This window comes from Manihot esculenta, chromosome 3 (genome assembly GCF_001659605.2).
Source record: "Manihot esculenta cultivar AM560-2 chromosome 3, M.esculenta_v8, whole genome shotgun sequence".
Taxonomy (NCBI): domain Eukaryota; kingdom Viridiplantae; phylum Streptophyta; class Magnoliopsida; order Malpighiales; family Euphorbiaceae; genus Manihot; species Manihot esculenta.
In genome coordinates, this window is record NC_035163.2 from 30,696,599 (window position 1) to 30,713,058 (window position 16,460).

At 32.5% G+C, this 16,460-nt stretch overlaps 4 protein-coding genes across 6 annotated transcripts; 2 read left to right on the forward strand and 2 right to left on the reverse strand.

Annotated features, from left to right (window-relative positions):
• Nucleotides 1–1,530: 1,530 nt before the first annotated feature.
• On the reverse strand, nucleotides 1,531–4,462 carry LOC110611175 (pentatricopeptide repeat-containing protein At5g18950). 3 transcript variants are annotated; one of them, XM_021751335.2, is made up of 2 exons: nucleotides 2,494–4,453; nucleotides 1,531–1,869 (listed from the first exon to the last, which is right to left on the reverse strand). In XM_021751335.2, the coding sequence occupies exons 1-2, from the start codon at nucleotides 4,164–4,166 to the stop codon at nucleotides 1,854–1,856; spliced, it is 1,689 nt and encodes a 562-aa protein (XP_021607027.1). In that variant the 5' UTR covers nucleotides 4,167–4,453; the 3' UTR covers nucleotides 1,531–1,853. The 3 variants fall into 3 exon arrangements, with proteins under 3 accessions (XP_021607027.1, XP_021607026.1, XP_021607025.1); XM_021751334.2 differs by having other exon boundaries at nucleotides 1,531–1,893; XM_021751333.2 differs by lacking the exon at nucleotides 1,531–1,869 and having other exon boundaries at nucleotides 2,204–4,216; nucleotides 4,304–4,462.
• Nucleotides 4,463–4,588: 126 nt separating this feature from the next.
• On the forward strand, nucleotides 4,589–6,569 carry LOC110611176 (BI1-like protein). Its single transcript, XM_021751336.2, has 4 exons — nucleotides 4,589–4,911; nucleotides 5,531–5,644; nucleotides 5,800–5,957; nucleotides 6,055–6,569. Exons 1-4 carry the CDS (start codon nucleotides 4,641–4,643, stop codon nucleotides 6,259–6,261), a joined length of 750 nt encoding a protein of 249 aa, XP_021607028.1. The 5' UTR covers nucleotides 4,589–4,640; the 3' UTR covers nucleotides 6,262–6,569.
• A 2,530-nt stretch (nucleotides 6,570–9,099) lies between these two features.
• LOC110612234 (BI1-like protein) lies at nucleotides 9,100–11,368 on the forward strand. Its single transcript, XM_021752962.2, has 4 exons — nucleotides 9,100–9,780; nucleotides 10,479–10,592; nucleotides 10,706–10,863; nucleotides 10,954–11,368. The coding sequence occupies exons 1-4, from the start codon at nucleotides 9,252–9,254 to the stop codon at nucleotides 11,176–11,178; spliced, it is 1,026 nt and encodes a 341-aa protein (XP_021608654.1). The 5' UTR covers nucleotides 9,100–9,251; the 3' UTR covers nucleotides 11,179–11,368.
• Nucleotides 11,369–14,474: 3,106 nt separating this feature from the next.
• Nucleotides 14,475–16,400, reverse strand: LOC110612255 (BSD domain-containing protein 1-A). The gene has a single exon (XM_021752986.2). The coding sequence runs from the start codon at nucleotides 15,913–15,915 to the stop codon at nucleotides 14,620–14,622; it is 1,296 nt and encodes a 431-aa protein (XP_021608678.1). The 5' UTR covers nucleotides 15,916–16,400; the 3' UTR covers nucleotides 14,475–14,619.
• Nucleotides 16,401–16,460: the final 60 nt, after the last annotated feature.

The window sequence follows — 16,460 nt, forward strand, 5'->3', positions numbered from 1 at the left end:
TATATATATTTTTTTAAATTTTGACCATCGCAGTTACAATAAGCATAAAAGCATTCGATTTTTTTTATAAAATTTAAAATCAAAATTCTCAATCAAATTAATACATAAATATAAATTATTTTTTAATTTTTATAAAAAATTTAGAAAACAAATTAAATAAATTTACATTATGTAAAAAAATTTAAAAAATAAATCAAAAAATTTAAAATATATACAAAAATTAAAAAATAAATTAAACGAATCTCAATTATGAAAATATGGATTATATTAAAAAAATTTAAAACACAAGTTAAACGAATTTAAATTTTATCAACAATAAATGCAAAACACAAAATACATAAGTAGTCTAATAAAAAAAATTGAAAGCATTAAAAATGATTTAAAAAATAAAAAAATATAATTAAAAATATTTTATAGGTTAAGTGTCTATATAATTAATAAATATTAAATTATAGTATTTATCGATTTATTATTAATTTTACTATAATAAAAAATTTAAATATTTTATTTTTATTATAAATAAATAAACTTTTATCTTTACAAAAATATAACCCTTTAAAATTATGTTAACGCAACATAGATAAATATATATATATATATATATATATATATATATATATATATATATATATATAAATTAATTTTTATCAAAAAATAAATTAAACTAATCTGAATTATATAAAAAATTTTAAAAAATAAATTAAATCAACCTGAATTTAAGTTAAAATTTGATTTTTTTTTAAATTGAAAAATTCCAACAATCAGATTGATCACAGCTAAAATCCAAATAGAAATGGCATTTTCTGATTCTTAAAGTAAAACCGTTTTAGCTATGGGCTAAAACCTTAAACCTATGTTAAGATAGATGATAAGAAAATAAGGATAACAAAATAAAAAGAAGGTAAAATTATAAAAGAAAATAAATTTGCATTAATGTGTTTACATATTGAGTGGAAAATATTAAACGTTTAAATAGTAAAATTACAATTTTAATTCTAGATATTAAAAGATAGCATAACCAACGTTGGGATATAATTGAATTTTTAATTTTTTTTTTCCTTCAATGAGAGAAAATGAAAGTGAATTACAAAACTTATTTGTCTTTCCCCTTATTTTCCTATCATCCAAACAAAAATTAAAGGAAAATAAAGTTTTTTGCCCTCAAAATTTTCTTCCTCCTAATCCATAAAATGGTCAGTTTCAATTCAATAGCGTAGTGGTTCTAGGAAAAAAAAAATCATAATATGCTATTGCTCTGCTTTCTTACCTATTTTTCCATGATTTCCCCATTTGTTTAAACAGATACCCCAAAAACAATGCTTAGATGCGAATTTTGAAAGAGAGAATTAATTATATTGCTCGACTGATTGAGTAACTGAACTTAGCTTTTATTTTTTTTAAAAAATTTAACTCAAAATTTTTAAATTAAATTTTTAATAATGAAAAATGAAAAGTTAAAATTAAATTTCCCTACTTCTGCTCACTTACCCACCACTGTCCCTGTAATATCTAAGTGTCCAGTCCATAAAGTTATGTCTCAACGTACAAAATAGATTAATAAGACTAAAAAGCTGTTGGTACAATGGTATTCACTGCCATAGGCAATAAGTTCCAACTCTCCCCTTTCTGGGTCTTTCTGAACCTCAGTTACAATAAGTACAAGCCATGGATGGAGATGCAGAGCTTAAGCTCCTCCAGCTTTCAACATTCCACAACATTGTTTTTCAAAAACATATCCATCATTTGCAGGCTTTAAGCCTACTAAACACCTTATTTGTTTCAACAAGATTTACCTTCACAATTTGTTCTCTCCTCTCCTGGCAGGCGGTAGAATACATACAATGCTTGGTAGACTAACCTCTGCATGACCTGTCTTGAGACTTAATAGAGACCCTTCATATGGAAGATGGCATTTTGTGAAGGAAATTGAATCGAACATATGAAAAAAAAAATGCAAGCCAGAACAAGTAAATGTAAGCCTTGCTGTTATTTTCTTTAATTTCCAGGTCGACAGAGCAACAAATGAATCAACAATAAGGCCAGAGTCACTCCCGCACTCGGCAGAAGTCAAATAATAACATACATCATGTTGCTCTTCCATTTCAAATAAGATCAGATGTTGAGTCACAAGTATCAATTACTGACTCTCAAATTGAGCTTTTATGACTCGGAATTAAATAGCTAATTACAGGCACTAGTCAACTGATAAACATTCCACAGAGGAGACCGTTAAATATTTTAAAGAAACAATGGCAAGCAAATTGCATATTTCCTCGTAGGAGTTACATACAACAACCTGAAAACGCTCAATTCATTTTCTTTCTAGGATCTTGTCCAGGCATGTTCCATAACAAAGGGAATTATCCTTTCTAAATTTTTTTTGTGGTCAAAGTTATCCTTTCTAGTTCACTAACCAAATAATAGCAAATGCCTAGTTTAACAAAATAACATATCCTAGACATAACACCTAAAGCAAATAAAGAATCATCTAACCTTTCATACTGTGAAAGACACTGAATTAATCTCTTAACAGTTGCCTTCTCTGGTCTGAGTTTATTCTTCAGCATAACAGCTAACCAATCCAACCCGTCTATTACATGACCTTGTATACACAATGCAGTAATGAAATTATCATAGTGATGGGCCTTTGGCTTCAGACCCTTGTTCTGCATATCATTCCACAACCGTTTCGCTTCTTTCATGTCTCCCACTTCAAATAACTTCTTAATAAGGGGAAAATAAGATGAGGTTGATGGCTGTATGCCATGTGCCAGTAGCTCATTTAACAGGTTTTTACTCTCAACTATCTTCCCCTTTTCACAAAAGCCTCTAATCACAGCATTATATGATATCACATCACGACTAATTCCTTTTTGTGCCATTTTTTCAAATAATTCAAATCCCTCATTTGTTCTTCCATGTAGGCATAAACATGAAATCATCACATTGTAACTTGCAGTGTTTTCTCCATAACCTTTGTCATGCATCTCATCATAGAGTTTCATAGCCTCTTTAAAGTATCCCCTCTTAGAAGTCCCATTAATCAGTGAATTATAAGTGTATTCATTAGGAAGAATGCCCATATTGATCATCTCAAACCAAAGCTTTTGAGCATCACGAAGCCATCCCTTCTCACAAAGTCCATGAATTATCGTTGTATACATGACCCTATCCGGGGCATAACCTCTATCCTTAAGATCATAAAAAATCCTTAAAGATTCAAGCAACATTTTATTCTTACAGAGTCCATTGATGACTTCATGATAAGTATAAATATCAGGAGCACAATTCTTGGCAATCATTGTGTGAAGAAGCTCAGACACTCTCACAAAATTCTTCTGCTTACAGAACCCAGATATCAAAGCATTGAAAGCAATATTTCTAGGGACTAACCCATTTTCTAAAACCTGTCTTAGAAGTTCATAACCCTTCATAAATTGACCATCAGAACAAAAGGCTCGAATAAGATATTCAACAGTCTCAATATCAGCCACAAGCCCAGATTCTAACATATCATGATACAATTTCCAAACAAGATCAGTCTTCCCAATACTAAGACAACCCCGTAAAGCTGAATTCCATGTCACTATTGATGGGCAAATTCCAACGTCTTTAAACCTCACAAGCACGCCAAGTGCATCTTGAACCATTCCACCATCACAAAGACAACATATATAACGCTCTAAAGAACCCTGCTCAGGAATAAAACCCGAAACTTCAAGAAAATATTTTGCTGCATTGCAAGCATTCGCCTCCAAAAGAGAATCAAAAAGCACTTTGCAGGAAACTTGGTCAGGCACAAAATTGGAACGTGAACGTAGCCAATGAAAGAATTTTAGTGAGAGAAAAGCATCGTTTTGTTGCTTCAAAAGCTGCAGAAAGAATTGGGGATCGGAAAAATTGGAAGAAGGAAAATCCGACAAAAGACTTTGCTCCCATTTGGATTTAGTTCTCATAATCAGAGTAACTTCTCTAACTATATCAGTGAAATGTTGGTCCTTGCTCTGAGGGACTTCGTGATTCTGATTTGGCTTAATTCCTTCATTAGTAAATTCAAAATATTTAGGTTCTACAGTAAGTTTTCGGATTTGGGTACTAGAGTTTTGGAGGGTACTATAAGGGCTTTGGCGAAGGAAAATCACAATAGAAGATGGAGCTCTAGCCATGAAATATCATAGATTTCACTACCTTCCACTAATGTTTTCTTCTTCAACAGCTACAAACAGAAGACACAGCAGAGAAATGATGAAGAAGAAAGCCACTGGTTACCCAGAAAAGATTAGTAACGAGAAATCGAACTTACACGCAAAAATGGAATCAGCGAATCTCCGCCGTTCAACGGATCTACCAAGGGAGGAATAGCATAGTGTGCGCCGCCATGAGTCCCCGGTTTGGGCTGGAAAAAAACCCGCAGCTCCCCCGGTGTTTAGAGAATGACCACAATATCCCAATTTTCAATTTAAAAATTGGAAAATGGAAAAATCCTCTTTTTTCATATTTTTAGAGATAACCCATTTGTCGGTCACAGTTTTAAAAACACTGTCCTGTCACGTTAAGTTGTTCAGGGCATTTTATTTCTATCTATACCTCATCTCTTCCTAAGGAAAGAAAGAAACGTCGAGAAATTGTGAGGGAAAGAAATGATGTACGAATTCACGAGCCTGAGAACGAAGGATTCGGAGAAGGAGGTTGATCTCGAAGCCGGAAATGGAGAGACGTTGTACCCTGGTTTGGGTCTGGGGGAGAATCAGTTGCGATGGGGCTTGATTCGTAAGGTCTATGGCATTCTCGCTGTTCAATTGGTGCTTACCACCATCGTTTCTGCCGTCACCGTTCTCTACGCCCCCGTCAATTCTCTCCTCGGTGACAGTCCCGGCCTCCTTCTACTCCTCTGCATCGTGCCCTTCATCCGTACGTCAACAATTCAGATCTCGTATTTATCCTAATTTCTTTTTCTTTATCATGGAATCGGCCGCTAGGCTATATAGTTTTTTCATATTTTTGTTTTGGGGGAATATATTGGTGTTGAATTTGATGATCGTGGATTCAATTATTGGTTGTCTTTGTGAAATTGTTAAATTAAATTACTTTCTTATATGGTTTTGGTAGAGGTGATGAATGATAGATGGGGTGAATCTCTGTTGTTTTTTGGATGATGTTTTCTTGTATTTGAAGAGAATTGAATGTCTTTCAGTTTTTTACCTCTTAACAATTTGCTCGGTTGTTTTTGCTTGATGGTTTCTTGTGTTTGTACCCTTTATAGCATTGATTATCTATTAGGTTTTCGTTAACAGTTTATGACTATGATAAAATTGGAGATTAAAGTTACTTGTTTCTGCTATCCAGATATCTGGTAACATTAGATTAAACCTGCAGCTTTTGTCTTTTAAATTTTTTGTTTCCTTTCTCTTTGATTTAAGTGTGTGCAATGACTATCTTCCATTTTTCAGAAATTCTAAGACATTATTTCTAAATTAAATTTGCTGAAATTTTTGTGCTTTATCTTAACAATGAACTTGAAAAATTGCAGTGTTGTGGCCCTTGCACGTTTATCACCAGAAGCACCCGGTCAACTTGATTATCCTGGGTTTCTTCACTGTGTCTCTAAGCCTTTTGGTCGGAGTAAGCTGTGCTAATACAGATGGTCAGTATCTTCTTTTCCCCCTGTTTAGAAGTTCTGTCATGTGTTGCATTTTCTACATTTCCATGGACAGTTGCAATTCTTTTTCCAAACCTTTCTGATAACATACAAATCCTTTACTATTATGATGCAATTACTCATGTTCTGTTCAATTTCAGGGAAAATTGTGCTCGAAGCACTAATTCTAACTTCAGCTGTGGTTTGTTCTCTAACTGGATACACTTTCTGGGCTTCTAAGAAGGGGCAAGACTTCAGCTTTTTGGGACCAATTTTATTCACCAGCCTCATCATACTCATCCTAACCAGTTTTCTCCAGGTTAGATGTCTGATTTGCTTCTGTTTGTTGAAGCCATCCAGCCTTGAATACATTATTTGTTTTACAAATGTCTGAGAATATATTTTTTATTATGTAGATGTTCGTCCCCCTTGGCTCAACATCTACAGCTATCTATGGAGGAATTAGTGCGCTGGTTTTCTGTGGGTATATTATTTATGACACTGACAACCTGATCAAGCGCTTCTCATATGATGAATATATTTTGGCCTCTGCTGCTCTCTACCTGGACATTCTCAATCTGTTCCTTGCCATTTTGCGGGTTCTGAGTCAAAGAAACAATTAGTTTATCCATGATATATTATCAGCCTGGCTTGGGGTGCATATTATATCTTCATAAAAACTGATTCCAATTAAAGATTGTGGATATTTAGTATTAACAAATTGTGGCGAATGCACTCTTCTACTACTACTAGAGAAAAGAGGGCTCTTCATTCATGCAGAATCTCGATGTCCTGCATTTATCTCAATCAACTATATACTGTAGTAAATTGATTAACTGGTGAATTGTTCTCCGTTTATGGTTTTGTTTATATGCTTGTGTTATATATAAAAGTAGGGTTCCGAACCCTTCGGTACCGTTTTGAAATTAAATCAAGAATATGTTTTATACTTTCAATAGAATTATATATTTATATGAATTAACATGTATATTTTACTTATCAACTTTTTACAAACTTTGTTCACGCATCTTTTCTTATTTACATATATATATAATGATTCACTTTATTATTTTTAATTATTTGTTACATATGTGCCAATAATAAAATATTATATAATTAATAAGTAGTAGAAGGGAAATTACTATTTAATTTAAAAAAAAAAGATATATTAAAATATTTTTGAAATTTTAAAAATTCAATAATTAGTTATTTCTTTTTATTAATTTTAAATGTTACACATTATAGAAAAAATTAAAATGGATACTAAAGTTTTTTTTTAAATTATGGTTAAAATTAATTAATAGTTTTTTAAAAATATTTTAATATAATATATGAAAAAAAAATGAATTTCTCTCAAATTAATATATTTATTATTATTACGGTTATATATCACTTTAAATTAAATGACAATTCAAATGTAACATCTCATGAAAAAATTACAGAAAATTATTTTACTAAGAACTAAATCGGAATTGTATTTAATCATGTTGAAATTAAAGAAACAAGAACTATGCCGAATTGGCAATATATATACATTGGCCGTTTCTGTTATTATTAAGCAAATCCCCAGTTGCTTAGTAACTGCTCCCACTGCCTTCACAGGATTGCTTCTATTGACGCTGATTTCTAAGTGTTGAAAATTATATTTATTTCTAAGAAATCCAGTTGAATTGCCTAAAAAGCAAGAGGCCAAACCTTTGTGGTTGTCTATCTTTCAATTTTATACAAATAAAAATCAATAAATAAAACCCGTCTTTAATTATAACGAAAAAAAAAAAAGGCAGTGTAGAGTACTGTCCGTCCATCATCTTCTCTCTCTCTTTCTCTCTCAAGCTTTCTTCTCGACCGCCAGATTAAGATTCTACAAGCTGAATAAGAACGATTATATTCCTCAGCATTCATCATGTGAAATGTTATATAGTTTCATCATTCTTTTTTAACGTCATTGTAATTTAAATTTAATTAAAAATAACTTAATTTAAAATTAATTAACCATGATAAGAGTGATAGACAAATAATTTTATTGATTAATTTACGATCAACCATGCATGAACCAACTACCCAGCCATGGTAGCAGATAAAGACACTGCCATGCACACTATCCATGTCCAGCTGAATTTATAATTTATCGGAAAACACTCCAACGCAGAAAAAGAATGAATAATAAAACCCAGTACTAAAAGACCTTTGAACATCTTGAAATAACTACAAACACATATGTCTATAAATTTGAACTGGAAGATCATTCTTTGATTGAAAAACACAAGACACTAATCCTAAAGGCTACGGCAACTCTAGAGTTGTGGAAAAGCAACATAAATACAGATCAACTTTTATTAACACTAGCACACTCATCGATCCATTCACTGTATATGTCGATTGGCTCCGTCAGAGGGGTGATGGAGGTCGCGAAGCTTGGCTCGCAGATGCAGCCTTTGGCTTCGCCCAGAAACAACTTTTTATCGATGATGCAAGCCACAGATTCAGGATGGTAGCAGAAGGGGCAAGTAAAGGCGGTATCAAGCTTCACCACCCGCACTGGCTTCTTAAGAACGCGCCTCGATCTCCTTGCCATGGCGATTAAAGAAACCCTCGATGGGTTGACAGAGAAGAAGATTGCAAAACCAACCCCTGATTCGCTTTGATGAACAAACTTCTTGATGGCCCTGATATAATGATCGAGTGTTTGCTTATATAATCATAGTGTGGCAGTTTCAGTGCAAGTCCTTACCTCAGCTGGATTTGGATTTTGGAGACGCGGTGCGGTGGCTTGAGAAGCCGGCCACTTTAATTATTATTCATTTTTATTTTAAATAATGATAATAGTTTACATTTTTATACAAATTTTATTTTTCAAAACTAATAAGTTTATTCTTTGGATTCATTTTAGTAATTAAATTATATTAAAAAAATAATTTATAATTGCTGATAAATGACTCAAAAAATACGAGGTAAGATTGTTCTAATGTGGAGAATTTATGAAAAAAAAAAATTTTAATAAATTTTAATAATTTTATTTTCATATATAATGAAAATTTTTTGAATTAAAATTTTTTAAATTTTTTGAATTAAAAATTTATAAATTTTTTTTAAATAAAAATTTATAAATAAAAAATTCAATTCAATTAAATTTTTATAAAATTTTTGATTTTAAACTAAGCATTAATATATGAAAAATTAAGAAAATGAGTTGATTTTTATTTTATTTTTTATTATACTCTAAAATCTCTTTCTAACTCGTGTGAAGAGGCCGTTGCATTGATAAGTTGAATCGGGATGAAAATGTAAAGGAGTGTATAAAATCCATAAATTTTATTATTTAAAATAAAAATAGGGGCCATCATGCTATTTTTCATTTCGTGGAGGTTTCCTTTGTGAAAAGGAAAATAACACGCCATAGTTATGGCTAACGATAAATCCAATTTCTCTCCGGTCAGACGGTTAGCTTCCTTTACAAGTAAAACGACAATTACATTTATCAGAGTTGTAACCCAATCAACAATCAACACGTCCCCCCCATTTCTTTTTCCTCAGAAAAGCTAGTAGGAAACACACTACCTCTCCCTCTCCATCTGCAAATCCTAGAAACCCTAGAAGATCAAAGAGAGCGACCATGAATGCCCTCAGACGCTCCTCTGTCAAGTTCACCACCACCACCCTCCACCACCTCCGTTCCTCCTCCCTTCCACATTCCACTTCCACTATCCGCTCCATTTCATCCTTCACCCAACTCAGATTCAACTCTACACCAACCTATTCCTCCCAACCTATGCCATTCTTCGACACCTCCGTCTCTCTTCTCCCCGACCACCGCCTTCCTCACAACTTTCCGGTAGTCCGCTTCCTCTCACAAAAGGCTGCCCAGGGAAGGTCCATAAATCTCGATCTGCCTCAACCAAGCGAAGCTCAAGGTGTACAACACCTGAAAGAAGAGGAGAAAGAAACTGAGTTGGTTGATGTTAAGGCCTGTTTGGAGAACCAGTTGCGATGGGGGTTTATACAGAAAGTTTATGGGATTGTGACCACACAGGTTTTTGCTACTTCTGCTATTTCTTCGCTCTTGGTGTTCAACCCACCTGCGGTTAACTTTCTCGCTCAAATTCCTTATATCGTTCCTGGCCTATTTGTCGCCGGTCTTGGCTGTATGTAACCGTTTTCTTAGCTCTTTTTTTGTTCCTTTGTTTCTTTTCTGGGTTGGTATTCACCTTATGTTCTATTAGTAATCATTTTTGGAATCCATTGTTTTGTTTCTTGAGTTTGAGATGTTGTGCTCTCTATTTGCTTGTTAATCCATATGGTTTATCTGATGTTTTACTATAATAATTGCTTGTTGCTTTTCTTTTCTTTTTAAAAAATTTCTTTCTTTAGTCTCTCAATCAGAGTTCAGGATAAGATTTTATTACCTGATTGTGTTTGATTGCAAAGATTTTGGTGAAGTGTATGTTGCTTCATGAGCGGCAGGCAGGAAGTGACTTCCAGTATCCAGATCTTTATTTCGATGAAACGAACTCAAATACAGAAAAGACATTTCAAGCTCTGCCGAAGAAACTCCAATTAGTTGACTCGTGTTCTCCTTCTTTTTTCAACCTTTTGTTGTTTTGCCATTTTTCTTTCCAACTCAACTAGTGGCATCGAACTTTTGGATTCTAATAAATTTCTTGATGGGATCCCAGCTAGCATGTTGTGGCTTCTAATTAGCTTGTCTATGTTAAACTGGATGTGTTCATGGCACAAGTTATTCACATTTTGTCGCAGCAAAATGTACTGTTCATATTCTGGACTTCTGCGTTATTTATCCATGAAACGCGAGTAGTGTCTCATCACTTTAAAAACTTTGCAGCTCTATATACCATGCAGAGGTATGAGCGCAAGTACCCCCAGAATCTCATTTCCCTGGGTGTTTTCACCTTGATACAGGGCGTCACGATTGGTTTTTGCTGTTCTGCTACTGATGGTATGTATCTTATTTCTGCGTTTGTAATTTCATTTATATTTTACTGATGTTGTGATGATGACTGCTAATTATAAGTTTAACAAGTCTCGCTGTATTTCCTTGGGTTCTTGCAGGAAGGATAGTGCTCGAGGCGTTAGGTCTAACTGCAGCCGCGTTCAGCTCCTTAACTGGGTACACTTTCTGGGCTGCTAGGAGGGGCAAGGACTTCAGCTTTCTCGGGCCAATCTTGTTCCCTTCACTTGTTACCCTTGCCGCTGCCAGTGTGTTGCAGGTAAATTCTCAGTTTATTTTATACGAAGTGTGGACTTGGCTATACATATGCACAAGCAGCTGATCTAGAAGGTTTTGTGTTGTCATGCAGATATTTTTCCCACTTCCCTCTGGGCCTGCATCATTAATCCTTAGTGGAGCTGGTGCAATGTTGTTCTTGGGTTACATTGTTTACGACACTGACAGGCTAATCAAGTACTTCGACTATGATCAGCACTTAACAGCCTCGTTGCATCTCTACTTGGACGTGATAAACTTGTTCCTTTATATCATGCGGATCCTGAAAGAGCTGACTCCGGTGCCCAACGAGGACTGATCTCTGAGCATATGTTAAATGTTGAAAGTGCACAACTCTATTGGGTGTTGTTGGAAGCAGACTTGGCTTTGTTCTAAATTGTGGATTTTCCTATGTTAAGTCGTGGAAACATGGAAATAATGTTAGCTTACGCATGGCTTTGTGTGAAGCTTGCTTAATCCTTAAGAGTGGATAAAGTTTCTACGTCGAACTTCTTGTGTACCAGTCTTTCGAGTATGATCCAACAATTACAATTACGATTAAGGTACGAATTCAACTTGATTTGATTGAAAAAAAAAATCAAATTAAGGGTTGAATTGTACTCAATTAAATTGAATCAATTGTTGAATTAAATCAAATTACTAACCGAAATATTTTGGGTTAGTGGTATGGATTTATCAGTTTCTGTTAAAAATACATATATATTTTAATTTTTATAAATAATATTTACATTAAAATATCAAAATTTACATAAATTTGATGTTTGATTTTTCACTATTAAAACAAAAGTAAACTCTAACTCAATCGAATTAACTGAATAATTGAATAAAAAAATTAAAACTTGTTAATTTAATTTGACTTATCAATTTAAATCGAACCATATATACCTACGTTACTCTAGTTATCACAGAAGAGCAGGTAGGTCAATAAGGGCTGCCTCCCTGCCGGTCAACTCGTGATCCTGAATGAAGTAGTGGGCCCATTTCTATTTGGAAATCCAAGCTTAAGGCCCATGTAGAATATGAAACCTAAACCCATCCCCAAAGGCAAAGGCCAAGGCTAAAGCAAAAAACCAGGAATAGCTTCTTCGGCTGTTTTGCCGATACATGCCAAGCAAGCGTGTATTTATTTAATCTTAAATCATTTTCCTCTTATCTACAGCTCCAACTAGGGGAATGAACGTGGATGGACGCATGGCATGAACAAAGTTCAGTAAACCAATAATCGGATTAAGTTGATGAAGACAACAGGAGAGGGCTCGGTTGGTGAGTCTCTTTTATGCGGAGGCTTAAATTAAATCCATCCTCTAATAACCCAGTTCAGTTCATTTAGGGAGCTCGCGATTGGATTGACAATTTCCATCGATAAGGAAATATGAAGCTAATTTATATATATATATAAAGTTGAGTCTAAAATAGATTATGAAAATATGGATAAGTGGTATATTTAAGTTATATAATGATACCTTTAAATTTATATATTTATATTAAGTAACACATTTAATGTAATTTCTTTTTATTTTTAAGTTTTATTTTTATATTTAATAATATCATAATTTATTATTTTTATTATTGTTACAATTTATATATGAATTTTAAATTTTTGAGTTTTTAATTTTCTATAACATTTTTAATATAATATATTAATTTATAATTAAAAAAATATAAAATTAAAATCTAACTATATCTATAAAATAATCAATAAAAAAATTAATATATATCTATCTCTTTAACTATAAAATATAAAAAATGATATATTTGAACTTATAATACATCTTTTTAATTATATTTTAATCCTTAATAAATAAATATATATATATATATATATATATATATATATATATATATATATATATATATATATATATATATATATATATATATATATATATAATTAAATTTTAAAATATATAGATAAGAAATTGATAAATGTCATTATTAAATTTACTTATGAAAAATTGATAAGTAATATAATTAACCAGGCGTAAATATAATTATAATTTTTTTTATATATTTTTAATTTTAATTTTATATAAAATAAAAATTTTAACATAATTTATTATTTTTTTAATCACTATTAACGTATATCTTTTAATTTTTTATTGCTCTCTAATATAATAAATACAATTTTTACTATATTTATTGATATCAATCAACTTTTTAGTATATTATATTATTAATATTATAATAATAAATTATTATATTTTTTATTTTAATAATAAATAAAATATTAAAAATATATTTATAAAAATTGAGCAAGCATAGCATATTTATACAATAAAAAAAATACTTCTACAATATAGTAATACTTCTATAATAAAGGACTATATAAAAAATTTTTATTATCTCGTTTAAATTATTTAATAATTTTATAAAATTATAACTAATATAATTTAATTATAAATATTCTATATGACTTGAATAATTATATAGAATAAATATATATAATTCATTAAAATTATTATAAAAAAATATTACTGTAATAAAAATATAAAATAATTAAAAAGTTAATAGAATTAATTATATAAAATATTATCAAACTAAAATTTTATTTAATTTAAATAACTATAAAAAGTAAAATTGTGATTTTAATACACTAAATAAGTGTTACAAATATTAAATAAATAAATTATTAAATCTAAATTACTATTATATTAATGATTATAATAATTTTAATATTTTCACTTTCCATAAAAATGTAATTTTCATTATCATTTCATATAAAATCTATCAGCATAATTTCTATTTCCTATATTTCTTTCTTTGGAACTCTAGCAATTCTCAACGGCTAACTCTCAATCTCACGGCTAACTCAATCCCACTGCTAACTCAATTCGGTGGACATTATCATTCCATATAAAATCTATCACTACAATCTCTATTCTTTATATTTCTTCCTTCTTCCTCAGCACCTCTAACAACTCTCCCACCTTCCTTCTTCCTCTGCACTTCTAACAACTCTCCCACCGCTAACTTAATTTCGTAGGCCGAATTGAAGTTAAATAATGAATTATCAATAATAAAATATATTTATACTATAATTATTATAAAGTTATTCATACTATTATAAAGTAATGACCGTATATATTATTTATAGACTAAATTTTATTATTCAAAAAATTATCCTATATAAAAGGCATTATGATAAAACAGAGAAAAAGATAATGAAACTTAATAAACTTTATTTTTTTTAAAATATAATTTTTTATATAAAATTTATTATAAAATATTAATAATATACAATAATTAACACTAAAATTTTTAATTTTCTATATTGTAATTAAATTTAATATATAGTGTATAGATTTGTATTTATTGCTGTTTTGAATTTAAAATTTTAGAGAAAATATTTTATTTTTTAGTAGATGAAATAAATTTATAAAAAAAAAATTATTTTATAAAACCTGGCGTTGTGCACCTAACGAGGAATGACCCAAATTCTACCATCTGATACCAGTTGTAGTGGGACTGCACTCCCATGTGTGTGCTCATTTTCGAAATCTAGGAGAAAAGCTCAAGTAGACTACATCTGTTTTTCACCTTTCCAATAATTCCATTCAATAAATATTGACATTTGTAGAAGGTAAAACTGAGATAGAAACATGAAGTCCAATCATTGAAACTCAAGGAGGAAACTTTCAAGACGAATAATTACATAACTATGGCGCTGAACAAATCATTTTCACATGTAAATGATCAACAACTAAAGAGTATCCAACTCCTATACCTACCATCACTTGTGTCATGGTTTACTAGGCTCGTCATCTTCATCATCCAAGTCCCAACTCAGCTCCTCCTCTTCCTCTGCAGCACTCAACCGCTTGCGCAGATCTAATCTACTAGTACTTGTAGAGCTCCCCATGGTTTCTCCTTTGTTTTCATCAATATCTTCAATTTCATCCCATCCAAGGTCCTCTTCTGGTAACAATGACTGGCTTGAAACCACTGATACATCACTATCTTTACAGGACTCACCGTTATCTCCCTTGAAATCCACTGCCGCTGCCTTCTCCTCAGTTTTCTCCAGCTTATTATCATCGCCTTTCTCCATTTTGTCTTTGGGATTTTTATTATGCACATCAGCGCTTTCACTGTAATCAACCTTAACCAAGCTCTCATCAGACAACTTGCCAGTATCATTACTTCCACTAGATTCACCTTCTCGTGAAGACCCATTTCTCTCATCCTCCTCCTCCTCCTTATCTTCATCATCAAAGTCCCAGGTCAAGTCCTCTTCCTCACCAGAAATCGCTTTCTGTACAAGCAAGGCTCTGGCCTCCTCTGCTTGCTTCAACTTGTGCACCCTATAGAAATATCTACTCCAAAAACCAGCATCGTCTACCCTATTAGGCACTACCTGATTATAAATTTCTTTAACAAACCCATTTTCACTATATATTTTCTCAATTTCCTCTTTATTCTCTTCCAGAACAAAGGACTCTGATCTCCATTTATCAAACTCAACTTCATCCTCCGGTTCAGTACAGTAAGTATTCAAGTCACACTGTATTGCACGCACTTGCATATCAAAACGACTATACCGTTTGACGTTCAGAGTCTGTTGCTTATTGTGGCTATAATATTTAATAGGGGAATCTGAATCATCATGATCTGAAGCTAGAATAGAGTCCCTACCGTGAGTGATTATTTGAGCAGTGGATTTCCAAACGGTGGCTCCGATGTCATCGATGGCTTGTCCGACGGTTTCTAACGATTCCTGAGCGACGGAAGCACCGACCTCGAAAGAAGCCGGAAGGTCCTTCACAGCACGCGAGGCAACTTCCCGGATGACCGCCGTCTCCTGTCTGAGGCCAGATCCGAATTCCTCGAAATCCTTCCGGTAGGATTCGATGAAAGACTCCGATGAGGTGGCGAGTGTCTTGAAGAGGCCGCCGAAGGACCATGTGGTTTTGGCGGTAGGGCTGGGGTCGGGACCCGGGTTCTGGGATTGGGAGAGGGAGGTCGGAGTATCGGGCGGGGATTTAGGTGAATCCGGTGGAGTAGGTTCGTCTGCGAACACGGATTTGAAGAAATTCATTGGAGGTAGGAACCAAAGAAAAGGAATTATAAATTGGGGGAAACGACCGTGAATTTCACATCTGGGGATTGGTGTGAATATATATAGAGAGAAGAAGCCAACGATTTTGGGGAACTAATGATTGATGAGCTAATAGATTCGAAATCACGTGAGGAATTTTCATTAGCATTAACCGACACCGTGGACTTGGAGTTAGAAGCGCAGCCGTGGCTCTGTTGATTTCTAATTGCTGAAAGATCTTGGATTTACTCCAGCGATCCAGGCTCAACGGGATAACCCTTGTTACAAAACCTAGTATTGGGGGATTTTCTTTTTCCTTTTTTTCCAAGTAATGAGAAAGTTATTATTAAATGGAAACACAATACAAATTTTTAGTATAAATTTTTATATTACTATTGATAACTTAGAGATTCGGTGCCTCATCAATGTAAGATATGTGGTGGCACGGGGGTAGAATTCGTAAGTAAGAAATGAGCTCAATATTCAGTACGTAGCCAATTATACGGCAAAAGTATCTTTGTGTCTTTGTAGTAAAAGTTTTGGGG